The sequence below is a fragment of the Periplaneta americana genome, chromosome 10 (genome assembly GCF_040183065.1).
Source record: "Periplaneta americana isolate PAMFEO1 chromosome 10, P.americana_PAMFEO1_priV1, whole genome shotgun sequence".
In the NCBI taxonomy this organism is placed as follows: Eukaryota; Metazoa; Arthropoda; class Insecta; order Blattodea; family Blattidae; genus Periplaneta; species Periplaneta americana.
The window spans coordinates 43,411,451-43,426,464 of record NC_091126.1 but is presented as its reverse complement, the minus strand read 5'-3'; the positions used below and the strand labels follow the sequence as shown (position 1 = coordinate 43,426,464).

The 15,014-nt window shown below is 36.2% G+C and overlaps 1 protein-coding gene across 4 annotated transcripts in view; it reads left to right on the top strand.

Moving 5' to 3' along the window:
• The window catches only part of LOC138707618 (uncharacterized), a 455,678-nt gene that overhangs the window by 395,187 nt on the left and 45,477 nt on the right, over positions 1-15,014 (top strand). The window contains exon 1 of one of the 4 annotated variants that reach the window (XM_069837279.1): positions 13,003-13,150. The exons of the other annotated variants lie outside the window; for them this stretch is intronic. Coding sequence (XP_069693380.1) covers positions 13,036-13,150 — 115 coding nt within the window. The 5' untranslated portion in view covers positions 13,003-13,035. Of the gene's footprint in view, positions 1-13,002; positions 13,151-15,014 lie in introns of those variants that run through there. 4 annotated transcript variants of the gene reach the window in all.

Genomic DNA, 15,014 nt, shown 5'->3' with positions numbered 1-15,014 from the left:
TATAATGAACCTTCGCTTCGATAGTGAACCTTGTATCTTGACAAATTCTTATTTGAAGTCAGACCTTCTTATATAAAATTGAAAGAATGTGTTGAGAACAACATTCTAAGTTTCTTACTCCTTTTGTCAAAGGTCAAAGGTAGGATTTGTGATTTCTAGACAATGAGCTGAACTGTAAATTCAGGCAATACGTGACGACTTGCCTCACTCCCCGTCGAAGGGTTGACATTCTGTTCTCAGACACTCTACCCTACTGTTATTTCTAATCCTCCACCGTCAAAGGGTTGTCTTTTGTTCTCAGAAACATTTCCATTATGACGGATAGCATCGAAACAGCGGAAAATGAAATTGCCTTCTTTTATTAAAAGGAGGTGGAAATTATGTTCAGAGCATAAATTAAGGTAGGATTTCGATGGATTTCAAACTCCATCAACCCTCTCCCAATTTCCGGGAAATTCCAAGGCTGTGTACGCAGTCACACCATAACAGCGTTTGTCATTTCTACCTGATTTAGTGTTCCAACAGTGAATGTACTGTATAAAAATGTCGACGCGTAATGTTTTCTTTGGAAGATAAGGCGAATATTATAAGTGACATTGAACGTGGTCTTTCACAAACGAACGTGGGTCGACAGCATAGTTTAGTAAATCAACTGTGAGTAACAATATAGAGTATACAGTGTAATCCATTCCACAAAAATGAAATATTTTATTTTCTTGTTCACAATTTCATTCATTCCTGTCATTTAATCTCTTCCCTTACTATATATTTTACCAGTTTTGTGAAAAAAGTGTCATATTTTTTATTTTCGTAATGATGTCATTTAATATTGCAGAATCACTGTACATCACTAATTTTATTACACACCTAAAAAATCACTATGAAATAGACATACATTCATACCTGAATTATTATCCCCAGTTATCTCGTGCACCATGATTCCAGCTCTGGTAGTTGTCCCACTTTGATTTTCTCCTGAACTATTTACCAACTTATGTTTTTTTTTATGGATTAATTTATGAGGTATAATACCAGTGCTGTTATCAGGGCGTTAAATGTTGCTTGTCGTGTGATAGACTCGAAAGCAGGGTATTACGCACAGTGGCACATTGCATTCCGGACAGTAGTATCTGCTCTCCTATATGAGAGCGTTTTGGGAAGAATGGTGTAGCAGTCATTGAATATTTGTACCAGTACATCTGTTCTTCAGGTTTGTGAATAATGTTCTGCAGTATCACTATGCCCAAAAGTACACGTATTTCAGAGTCTGTAGTAGGCCGCCACGAATTTTTTTCAACATTCTGTGAACACTTATTAGAATGCCGAATCGTCTCCTCGAATATAATGTTGATGAGTTCATTATTAAAGAATAATTTTAAACACTGAGAATTATCGTTTTCAGAAACAATGTTAAAATTTCAGGGAATGGGGACCTCGGAGGTGCAGAAGAAATGGTGCCAGATGTCTTCTATTCAAACCACTGTCGAAAAGACGCGACATCAACTGATCTGAATTTGTTTGTTGGTCTATAACTTCGTCTTCTGATACCGATGTTTCATTTCCTAATCTTCTACAGGAATATATTCCTGATAAAAAGTTTCGGAATCACTCACTTGATCCATCTTTACACAAAACAGCACAAAAAACACTAAACACGAACAGAAACCGCCAAAACTAACTAGCATCTACTCACTACTATGTGTGAATGCTCTATGAGTATAGAATTGCACTCGCAAGGAAGAAGTACAAAAAACACCACCAGATGTAGCAATATCAGTAACTTCTGTAGCTATCTAGTAAGGAAAAGGTTAATGGAAGGATGGAAACTTATATATTCGGGATATAATCCTTAGCAGCGAAATTGGGACTCAAACGAGTTAACTCGGTTTAATAAATTTTGACACAAGTTAGCAACCCGAGTTAACTCGGGTTAATCAGGGAAGTTGTTAAGGTTAGGAGAGATACACTTCGGATATAGTGAACGAAATATGCAAGTCCGCAGAGGTTCACTATATCCGGAGTTGACTGTATATTCGAATCCTCAAAAATTCATCGCCCTTTGCCACATTTAAATCTGGGAATCTTGGATTCAATGACAAATAAAACACTGACGTAATATTCATGTCAAATCGACATCTGCAAACCCATAAAGCAATATAGTGACACTGAGTAAGAGATGCAAGTATTTAGACATGTAAATTGCTTTCTTTAATGGGTTAAAACATAGCTAAGTGACAATTTATGCTTAACTCCCTCTCTCTTTCACTCTATCGTTTTGAGGAAGTGAATATAGTGTACTCACATTTTTCTAGACTTCATGTAATAGTGAAAGTTGACATGGTTTCTTCACAATTTGTCAAGGTCCTTAGTTGCGGAAAGCAGTTTCTGTACACGACAACTTGAAAAAAGTGAATATCATGAAGATGATACATACTTTCTCACACAATGTAGGCGTTTCGCAAATTCAATTCCCTTATCACGCTGGGAAAGATTTATAATTTATAGTAATTTTTTGAATCATTATTCTTGCTGCACATAAATGAAACCATTTGATTTACACCTAAATAAGAGGATAGATTCTAATTTTCTGGATTGCATACATTTCATTTTTTATTTCATTTATTGTATTCCATAGATCTTACATCAACATTGTAGTTTTGATATTTGGAATGAGTGAAAAGTAATACAGAAATATACAATACATACCAAGCAGATTAATTCAGTTTATAAACATAAAAAATTCATCAGTTCAGTATAAGGTACGAGTATGCAGAAATGTTGTTAATTCTGCTTTCAACATTTGCTCTTGGTCCTTCAATACTTTAAGATAATTAGGCACTGCATTGAAGATCGTAAGACACGATAGTGAATTTGTTTTTATAACAGCTGAGGCTAGCGGAGAATAGAATATGGAGATCTAATTTTGTATCTTGTACTAACATTACGAAAGGGCGGCCGAGTAGCTCAGTTGGTAGAGCAGCTGGCTACGGACTGGAAGGTCTGGGGTTCGATGTTGACAGGATTTTTTCTCGTTGCCAAACTTTCAGAACGGCCCCGAGGTTCACTCAGCCTCCTGTAAAATTGAGTACCGGGTCTTTCCCTGGGGTAAAAGGCGGTCAGAGCGTGGTGGCGATCACATCACCTCATTCTAGTCCCGAGGTCATGGAAAGCATGGGGCTCTACCTCCATGCCCCCCAAGTGCCTTCATGGCATGTTACGGGGATACCTTTTACTAACATTATGAATGTTGTGATTAGTACCAAATGTATTTTAGTTTTTAACACGGAACATTTACAGGGAAAGAACATTCTCGTAGGCCTACTCACAAGTAAGGTCAATATTTCTAAATATTTTGGAGTAACGGTCAGCGCGTCTGGCCGCGAAACCAGGTGGTCCGGGTTCGAATCCCGGTCGGGGCAAGTTACTTGGTTGAGGTTTTTTCCGGGGTTTTCCTTCGACCCAATATGAGCAAATGCTGGGTAACTTTCGGTGTTGGACCCCGGACTCATTTCACCGGCATTATCACCTTCATCTCATTCAGACGCTAAATAACCCAAGCTGTTGATAAAGCGTCGTAAAATAAAACACTAAAATAAAAAAAACTAAAATAAAAAAAATGTACAACTGTCATTATCCTTAGAGTTTTATTTTGTAAAGCAAAAATGTGTTTAGCATCAGACGAGTTGCCTCAGAATATTAATCCATATTTCATTGTAGTATGCGGGTATGCAAAGTATGCAATTTTAAGAACTTTTTTTTTTACTTGGTAATTTAACGACTCTGTGTCAACTACAAGGTTATTTAGCGTCGATGGGATTGGTGATAGCGAGATGATATTTGGCGAGATGAGGCCGAGGATTCGCCAGATGTTCCCTTATGGTTGGGGAAAACCTCGGAAAAACTCAACCAGGTAATCAGCCCAATCAGGAATCGAATCTGCGCCCGAACGCAACTCCAGAACTGCAGGCAAGCGCCTTAGCCGACTGAGATACTCCGATGGTTAAGAATATTTACGTCGCCATTACAAGAGAAGGATCTTACTGCATAAAGGCAGAGCTCAATTTAGGAGTAACATATTTTGAGTGTTTCCAGCTCAAGTGATTATGCAATTCCAAACCAAGAAACGTTGTGCTAAGAATTCTTTGAGATCAGTTTTATTAAATTTAATACTGTGGAAAAACTGAGCACTATTATATTATTATGTAGGCCTACTAAATTTGAGTACACTGGTTTGTGTCAATATTAAGCCCGTGTCTCAAAGTTATATTTTCAGCAGTAGTGAACTAGATACTTGTCTAAAAAGCCGGATGTGACGTCAGAAGTCATGATCCCTAGCTACGACGGTGGATCGGAAAGTAACGCACAATATATTTTTTTCTGCATTAGTATTGCGATTGGGATGTTGACCCAAAGCTCCCTAGTGTGTAGTCTAGAAGTCGCCTAGTTGCTAGTCATTATTATGTAGTATGGACTTCAGCTTTGAGACACGGCCTGGGTGCTAGCACAGTCTAGTATATACAGTCACGAATCTCGAGGTTATGAGGGTGCTAGGAACAATAGACTGTGCAGGTACTATTTCGCAATGTCTGTAATGAGGCGATAGTGGCGATCCTAATGGTTAGCATATTTACTACATATTGAGCTTAGTGACTATATATACTAGACTGTGGTGCTAGTTTATTTGCGCAATAATATTCATTCATTAGATTTAACACTTGTATTGCGTAGAATTATTTATAAAGAGATCATACTGTTTATTCGATATAAGCTCACTTGTATTATCTGCAAATAAGATTACTTGGGATAAATTATTTATGATCGAGGCTAAATCGTTAATATAAACTGGAAATCTTAATGGACCTAAAATTGATGCCTTGTGAACTACATGTTCAGTTTCCTAAATTCTGAGTAACTTTTTGTAAATATTTGGTAATACTTATTTCAAAAAAAAAAAATTATTTATAGTCCAAATTATAAGCATTTTCGTTTATACATCTTGATTACACAGCTTTTAATATCATATCACTTAGGAATATAATTTATGGTGATGACTTTCAAGTGTTAATTGTGAACTAAGTTTATAAGTAACTAGTTTCTAGTTGACTAGTTTCAGCTTAGTAGGTGTCATCTTCAGAACTAGTCCTTTAATTCACACATTATGCATTTTACGTGTACTGTGTACTGTATATATTATAATTACTATTGCATAATTATAGAACAATACCTATACGAACAACATAACTATTTCTAATATTATTTTCATGTTTTTGAAAACAGACAATTAAATTATCATTTGAATGTCAAGGTTTATTATACCTTATTTCAGTGATTCATTTGTGCGTAACAAGGTTTTCATCAGCCATAATGATGATCCTCCAACATCGAGGCGCTCTGCACTATCCATTCGCTACCTCTCCTCATCATACGAGGATTCCAATCTTTGGAAAAATATCTGCAGTGCTTGGGAAAAGTGACATAAGTCAGTTTTCACAAACCTTTTTTTTTTATAATTTATTGACAACTTTCACTGGTTTATGTTGATTTGATTTTTTTTCTGTATGAATTATTGTAATGGGAGGAATACTTATGTATTTTTTTCCAAGCGAGCAGATGTTCCGTAAGTTGTCAAGAAATTATCAAAACAGTGGAAACTGACTTGTGTCACTTTTCCCGAGCACTGCACATATATGAGAAATAAAAACGTGTTCATAATATGTGCGTCCGTTTCGTCTGCAATATTCGCCGGGCTGATCACGTAACACCATCCCTCGAAATGTTGTCCTGGCTCCGTCTAGAAGATCGTAGGAAAATCCACTGTCTTTCCCTTCTCTTTCAGATATTACATTTCTCCACTCCTGTCTATCTTGCTTCTCGTTTTCAAAATTTATCCACCCATCATAACCTAGACACACGATCACAACACTCATCAATATTATTAATTCCCTCCCACCGAACATCCTCATATTCATCTTCTTTCACTGTGGCTGTTCCTCGACTTTGGAATTCCCTACCGAGTAATGTCAGGGATTGTCACACATAAAACCAATTTAAGAATAGGCTAACGAAATATTTTTCTAACAATTCTTGTTAACAATAATAGCTGTTTCAGTTTTCTCAATGTTTAATGGTTATATATATCACAGATAAATATCTAAATTATCTCATTATTATTATTATTATTATTATTATTATTATTATTATTATTATTATTACTATTATTATTATTATTATAACTATTTCTTACCAATGTTTATTATTGTCACAGTAGCATTAGTTATCCAATTTTCATTATTTACTTTCATGTTGTTTTATGATCCAGATATTAATGTAATAACTATGTAAGCAATTGTATTCAATTAGAATTAGAGTCTGGCTGGGCGGAAGAGAAGGCCTATTGGCCTTAGCTCTGCCAGATTAAATAAATAAATTATTATTATTATTATTATTATTATTATTATTGTTATATGCTGAAAATATTTTTCCCTGAAAAATCTCCATCATTTTTTAGCATCACAGTACTTTTTCTCTAAATATTTGTGTAATAAAAAAGTAGCAATACAGAAAAAGTAATTGGGCTTTAAATGGGTAACGTGCAAAAATAATTAACTGAATTTGAACTGACTTCAATGTTTGTCATGAGCTGCGATCCTTTATGCAAATTTATTTCATTCTGTCATAGAAGTGGAAATCAGCTCTTTTACATATGGTCTTCTCCGTTTGAACGAGTGTTTAAAGTTAGTTCATTGGACCAGCCAACCCTGCGTATCCGGAGTAACATTCCTATGTCTGAAAGTTCCAAGAATATTTCCAGGGTCACAGCTTCAGGAAATACTAGGATTGCGATACCCTGAAAAAACAAAGCATCGCTAATGACGTACTTGAGACGCCTTTTGTTACAATCCTGCCATCGCCGAGATATGAACTTGTGTCCGCGGCCTTTATAAGCCAGCTCTCTCTCTCTCAATTGAGCTACTGAGGCGGATAGCTTTGTATACACTGTACTAGACATGTGTGAATCAATTATTGTTGTTCTGTCAACTGTCCGAAGACAGGTCTTAACCTCATAAGTGACACCAATAAGACATCACTCATGAGGAAACTAAGCCCCCAGAAAAAATGCGGTAGAGTGGCCAGTTCCTTACTCCCTCCATTGCATTCATCGCTGACTATTAACTTATTACGCTATTCAGACTTTAGATGTATACAAACAGTAAAATTGTTGAATAATTTCAATGGAAAAATTGTTTTGGGGCCGGGTATCGATCCCGGGACACTTCGCTTAGCGCACGAATGCTCTACCGACTAAGCTACCCAGGAAGTACAACCGATATCGTCTCAATTTTCCCCTCTGTATTCACACAACTCAAGTGGGCTGACAAGGCGCCAGAAACCCAACTTTGAGTGCACAGGGAGCTTTACCTGAAAGGCGTCCACATCTGTGGAGTAACGGTTAGCGCGTCTAACCGCGAAACCAGGTGGCCCGGGTTCGATTCCCGGTCGGGACAAGTTACCTGGTTGAGGTTTTTTCCGGTGTTTTCCCTCAACCCAATATGAGCAAATGCTGGGTAACTTTCGGTGTTGGACCTCGGACTCATTTCACCGACATTATCACGTTCATCTCATTCAGACGCTAAATAACCTAACATGTTGATAAAGTGTCGTAAAATGACCTACTAAAAATTACCTGAAAGCCAGATTTGCATAATAAAATTGTTCTTCCTCCGACACAATCATGTCGTCAAGTGAGATGTAACTGCCTCATAATAAATAAATTACAGTATAATGATAATATAATGTTATTAGACAATTAATATAAAACTAAATGAAAGATGCAAATATCGGGGAATTGATACTAGGAGTCCATATATGTTAATTAGCCTGTCTTGTTAGCCTCTCCACTGGTTAGCGACTTGAGTACTTGACAAGTACTGGCAGTGGATATCGCATATTTATTAAAATTATAAAAAGTTAAAATAGCTATAAATTGTATTTAATTAAATGCTTATGTGGCAAGAGTATTTCGTTACTATTTCTTCAAAGCATTTATTACTAAATCGTGTATATTTCATTTATTTGTTAGATTTTTAATTTTATGTAAAATTATACATAAAATGAAAATCATTTTCGAAACTGTATGCTGGTACCTTACTTACTTACAAATGGCTTTTAAGGAATCCGGAGATTCATTGCCTCCCTCACATAAACCCGCCATCGGTCCCTATCCTGTGCAAGATTAATACAATCTCTATCATCATATCCCACCTCTCTCAAATCCATTTTAATATTATCCTCCCATCTACGTCTCGGCCTCCCCAAAGGTCTTTTCCCTTCTGGTCTCCCAACTAACACCCTATAGACATTTCTGGATTCGACCATACGTGCTACATGCCCTGCCCATCTCAAACGTCTGGATTTAATGTTCCTAATTTATTATGTCAGGTGAAGAATACAATGCGTGCAGTTCTGCGTTTTGTAACTTTCTCCATTCTCCTGTAACTTCATCCCTCTTAGCCCCAAATATTTTCCTAAGCACCTTATTCTCAAACACCCTTAATCTCTGTTCCTCTCTCAAAGTGAGAGTCCAAGTTTCACAGTCATACAGAACAACCGGTAATATAACTGTTTTATAAATTCTAACTTTCCGATTTTTTGACAGCAGACTAGATGACAAAAGCTTCTCAAACGAAAAATAACAGGCATTTCCCGTATTTATTCTGCGTTTAATTTCCTCCCGAGTGTCATTTATATTTGTTACTGTTGCTCCAAGATAATAATAATAATAATAATAATAATAATAATAATAACAATAATAATAATGGCTTTATTTAACCTGGCAGAGTTAAGGCCGTAAGGCCTTCTCTTACACTCAACCAGGATTAAAACTTGCTTACACAGTTGAACATAAAACTGGATCGGAATTAAGTAATTACATACTGATACAATTTAGGTACATAATGAAATCAAAAGAGGTAGTTACATAAAATTTACCTCATAAAATAAAAAAAAATAAACATAGTGAAATACATATTAATGTTGTTACAATCAAATACGAATCACATAAAAACAGAAGCCGATAATTCAATTAAAAAAATTACACAGTAAAAATAAAAATAAACACATTAGTATACATATTAGTATTAGATTACAATTAAGTAGGATTTACATAATTAAACCAGAAACCGACAATTGAATAAAATGTACACAAAAATAGATTAATAATAAAAAACAACAACACAGTGGGATACATATTGGCGTTAAATGATAAATAAACACGATTTAGATAATAAAAATAAGAAACAAGATATCTGAATTTTTCCACCTCTTCGAAGGATAAATCTCCAGTTTTTATTTTTCCATTTCGTATAATATTCTGGTCACGAGACATAATCATGTACTTTGTCTTTTCGGGATTTACTTCCAAACCTATGTCTTTACTTGCTTTAAGTAAAATTTCCGTGTTTTCCCTAATCGTTGTGTGCTGGTACCTAATTCTAAAAAATATTAAATAATTGGAGACGTAAATCTGTTATGTCGATTAGCCAAAATGACCACCACAGTTCATCGGCACTACCTTTACGCGCTGGTAAGGCACTTTTGGCACTGAAAACTGTGCACATCGGGGGGTTGCGGGAGGGGGTAGGTCTTATGATGCAAGGTGTATCCTCATAGAGGTTTCTTAATCTTCCGCTTTATGGGCGGAGTGTGCTAGCTGTGTTCCGATGGTAATGATGAAAAGAACTGGTTAGCTATAAGTGTTGTCAGTCTGACAATTTTGAACAGATGTTATGAATATCCATTATTCACAGAAATTTTCAGTTTCATAACACTGAAAATATTACTGAACTATAAAATCGTCTTTTGGTATAACCGATTTAAAATTTCAGCCGGAGAGAATGTAGTCACATTAGACTCATTTGTTAAGTTGGTCAGTAATTATACAATTAATATTTGAGCAGAAAAATTCGCTCCGGCGCCGGGGATCGGACCCGGGTCTTTGGTTCTACGTACCAGGTGCTCTGACCACTGAGCTACCCGAATTCAATCCACAGCACCGGATCGAATTCTCCTCCTCCAATGTTTCCCTTTGTGGTCTGACTCCATGTTAGGCATATATGTTGACGTATATGTCCGATGTCAACTGTCAACTAAGGGAAACATTGAAGGAGGAGAATTCGATCCGGTGCTGTGGATTGAATTCGGCGTAGTTCAGTGGTCAGAGCGCTTGGAACGTAGAACCAAGGACCCGGGTTCGATCCCCGGCGCCGGAGCGAATTTTTCTCCTCAAATATTAATTGTCAATATTACACATTAATAAATCTATAACATTCTCAGTAATTAGACATTGACAATCTTATTACGTTAGGATATAATAAACATAGACCGTTGTTGTGAAAAATCGGGTAGCAGAGGAAATGTGTTGCTAGTGGTTTTCAGTTTAATGTTCAACCATTATATTCATAGGCGTATGTTTAACCAGAAATCATATGTGGTGTGCATATTGTGGTAAAATTTTTTATTTAAACAACTGGTAAATTATTACGCGCTCCTTTGGGGAATAATAATAATAATAATAATAATAATGATATTTGTGTACTGGATACCAGTTATACCGATCTGACTGTGAACCTGAGATATAGTTACTATTTTTTCATACATTGGCTGCAACATTCGCTTATTAATTTCAATAGTCTCTCAAAAGAATACATTGAGTTGGAAGACTTTCTATGTCATATTTTGTCTGTAGTGCACATTGCATTGTCGGTACGCTCTCCAGGCTGATGTGGCTGCTGTTGATCATCTTCACTTTGGCTGAAGACCATTTTATCATCTGCATATAAAAATGTTGTAAAATTTACCTTGTCTATTATAATTTGACCAGCTGGCCACCAGAAATGTTGCCTAAGACTACCGGTGGACCCTGGACTTAGGTTTTATTATAACATCTACATATTACATTATTGAGGAAATGTGGAATTACGGGTCATTATTCAAAATTTGAGCAGTTTCTCTTCCATTCATAATTGGTTTCTTCATGAGGTCTAAACATTCGGGATTAGCGTGATTTCTTGATTATGGCTTGTAACAAACCAAGACGACAGTCACATATTTCTCTCTCCTGGAATCGGACCAAGATCGGCTGGCTTTGTAGCTACAGGCGCCATCACTGAGACACTGAATGAAAAGCGTCTGGACTCGTATAAGAGGAAGCAGTCACACCTATCTGAACCCTACAGATTCAAAATCCCCTATATCCACTTTCACAAATTAAAGGATTTTGACAGTAACTGGTGGCAAATAGAGAAAAATTTCAAACTAAAAGTGACTTTTAACAAACCTTTTGCTTTAAATTTGGTGGCTTTTTAAATTCAAACTATATAAATCCTTAGAATTCATCATTAACAAGCAGTATGTGGGCGTGGGCATAACTCAGTTCTGAACAAAATGGTCTTTAGGGGGTTTTGAATCTAGAGCATTCATCTCTGCCTCACAACTAAGCATCTTTATTTCTGACTTGGGTATGGACCAATGAAAAGTACGAAACGTGTCGTCACGGAGCGGGGCTTGAAATTTTATATCAGACAAGTAATTCTTCAACGGAAGTCCAAGTTCACGGTGAACACAATAGCGTCGGTCATCCATCTCTTGGCGAATACATGTCTGGGAACTTAAAATTACTTTAAACGTCGACTGGATAATTTCGTATGTCTCTTTTCCTTTCACGAGTCTGAAAAGAAAAAAATGATTCGCTTTGAATTCTTCACGGTTTTAAATTTGCAACTTTGTTGGGTAAGTAGAAGCGATTGATCACGTCTGGAGTGTATCAGATTTATCATCGAAAATGTAATAAATATGCTCTTCGCCGTAAGGACATGACGCATTATTATTATTATAATTATTATTGTTATTATTTTTATTATTATTGTTATTGTTTTTATTATTATTATTACTAATATTATTATTATTATTATTATTATTATTATTATTATTATTATTATTAATAGTATTATTAATATTAATAGTATTATTATTATTGATAGTATTATTATCATTACTATTATTATTAATAGTGTTATTATTAATAGTATTAATAGTATTATTATAATTATTATTATTATTATTATTATTATTATTATTATTATTATTATTATTAACGATATTCTCAACACACAATTCAATTTCAAAACACATACACTCTTTGACTCAACACTACGAACGCACCCACACAGGAAACAAGAGGCGCCAAGACCAACAACGACCAGTTCTGAAGATGACCGAAAATAGGTCGAAACATGTTAACAAAGTACATTTAAATTTAACACAAGAAGGTTCTTATCATACATATTCCGAAGTGATACAGTGTTGAAAGTTGTGTAATCAAGATGTATTATTATTATTATTTATTATTATTGTTATTAATTATTATTATTGTGAATAGATGCTGATATTATAGGTTCCATATGTATTATTTTTTGTGATAATTATATAGAGAGTGATGGCGGATTAAGAACTAGAACACATCTAATTTGTCATGACGTGAACACAGATTGATGAAATAAATAAATAAATAAATAAATAAATAAATAAATAAATAAATAAACTGTGTACCAGCTGTAAATTCCTGTCTTAAATTATAACCGTTCTTACTTTAGTTATATGTACTTTAAGTATAATAGTGACAGCTTAAGACAGTGAAGCGACTTTTTAACTCTGAGCCACAATGTGGCAGCAGAGTCACGTCCGAAGTGGACAGCACGTTACTTCCGGTTTTGTTGTTTCAAAGACTAGAAGATTTACTGTCCAGATATTTCGAAACGGCCCTGAAAATTTTGAGTGAGAAGGGACTTAAGTCATTGCCTAGCAGGATGTTAAGAGACGGAAACGAATGAGAAATTGTGAGGAAACTTAGTATTAAAGTTGGATTGCTTCAGATAGGAAGGTTGTGTCTTGCTCAAAGCAACGTAACATCCGTCGAGTGAGTCGAGCGGTTCTGACGCTGATGCATCCCGTAGTGCAGGAGGGATTTTGCGTTTCGACATGGACAGACTTGACCTCACTTCTTTTGTTGAATATTACATTTCTCATACAGCTGTGCGCTTACTGCCCGACTGCTATGGACATCACTTTGAACAACTCGTGTACTGTAACGAAGGTTAGTACACATTAGAAGTAATAGGCCTATATAATATTTTGTACGACAGGGCTGGGCACCGGGAGCGAATCCAGACTCTAAACGGGGACGCTGCGCGGTGTTCGGCGGGGAAGAAAGGGGTTGAAGAGTAGTCATATGACTCCTCGCAAGAGAGTAGAATCCCCTCTTGGTGCCCAGCCCCAGTGTACGGGACACATAGCTAAACGACATTTCATACAAGTTGAGAGGATGCGAAGGCATTTCTTTCCCCTTCTACTTGCCCTGATTCCGTCAGTAACAGACCGTTAGCTGTTACCTCTTATACCCGCACCCCCAAGTTGTACACACAAGAAAATAGAATACTAAATAAAGTACATAAGTGGATATAAAATACATGGACACAGATGTTTAACAATTACATGGTTCAGTATATTTTAGTGTCGTTCTTACAATATATTCAACTAATAATTAATTAAATTAAGGGATGTCAGTTTGTATTATGAAGTTAGGGGGGGGGGGTGACACAGTTCAGATTGTCCCGTTGTGTATGCTCAGAGTAGCAACTAGTGGTGAAGAAAACATTTATCTTCTGCTGTCAGTAGCTTTTTAACGTGCCAGTTGATATAAACAGCAATAGAATTAAATACAAACGCTTAGTGTAGATTTTCGAAATATAGATTACCGGTAAACATTTTCAATAATAAGAATTTTCACTATGTTCAAAGTCAGTTAGTCGAACGTTAGTAAGATAGACAGTAGCATCTTCCCCTTCACGGATAGTAAAGAGTGTGAGTAGAGGGGAAAGCCTATCAACCAAACTGAAATGGGGATTAGAGCTCGAACACGGGTAGGCCTACATTCACTATGTTAATTGAACACGAACCATTCTGCTCTACAATAGAAAGGGCGGGTGAATGTGTAGTACCCGTGCTTTTGCTACAAACGTGCTGATCCTAATACAGTCGAGTGAAAAATATAATATTTAAATTTACAAAATACAATACATACATAAAATGTAATGCTCAAAAACGTTAGTTTCATAAATTTACGTAATATTATCTACAGACATAAGAGTTCAACATGTTTGCATATACTTGTAAAAAAAACATAAAATACAGAAATTACAAAATGAAGTACTATGCCATATTTTATAAATCCATAGTTCCTTTAATATTCATTGCACTGAATTACTTAATATATATTCTAAGCAGATCGAAACGCAGCATTATCACAATTAAATGTATGTTCATCCGAATGATGTCATTTAGCCATAAAGACACAGCATATTCAAATATGTTGTTAATACTTACTGAATGTGCTTCGTGTTATTTAGTACTTTTTTACTTGTTAAGAACAATGAATTAAAAATAATCCGTGGCGCTACAGGCCACGAAGGACCAACACCGACCAGCCGGCTGCTGGCCTCACGGCCACATGCCAAAGCAGAGGTGGACGAACATCCAACCAGAATGGAGGTATCGTGTGGTTAGCACGATGAGCCCCTCAGCCGTTATAGCTGGTTTGCGTGACCGGATTTCGCTACCTATCGTAGCTCCCCAAGTGCATCACGATGCTGGGTGGGCACCGGTCCCATATACTGACCGAAAATTCATGAAAAAATTTCTTCCCTCATGAGGATTCGAACCAGCGCGCATTCCTTAACGCGAGTCCTAGGCAGGATGCCATAGACTACGACGCCACGACGCGGGACGAACAATGAATTACTATATAATATAGGCCTATGTATAATATAGGCCTATATAATACATCAGATTGGCCATTCCCATATTATGACATGTCAACCTAAGAAGAGAACATCCACCAGAGCCTTCATTGTCGAAAAGGCGTTTTTTGGTAATGACTGCTAGATGGAAGTACAGTTGTA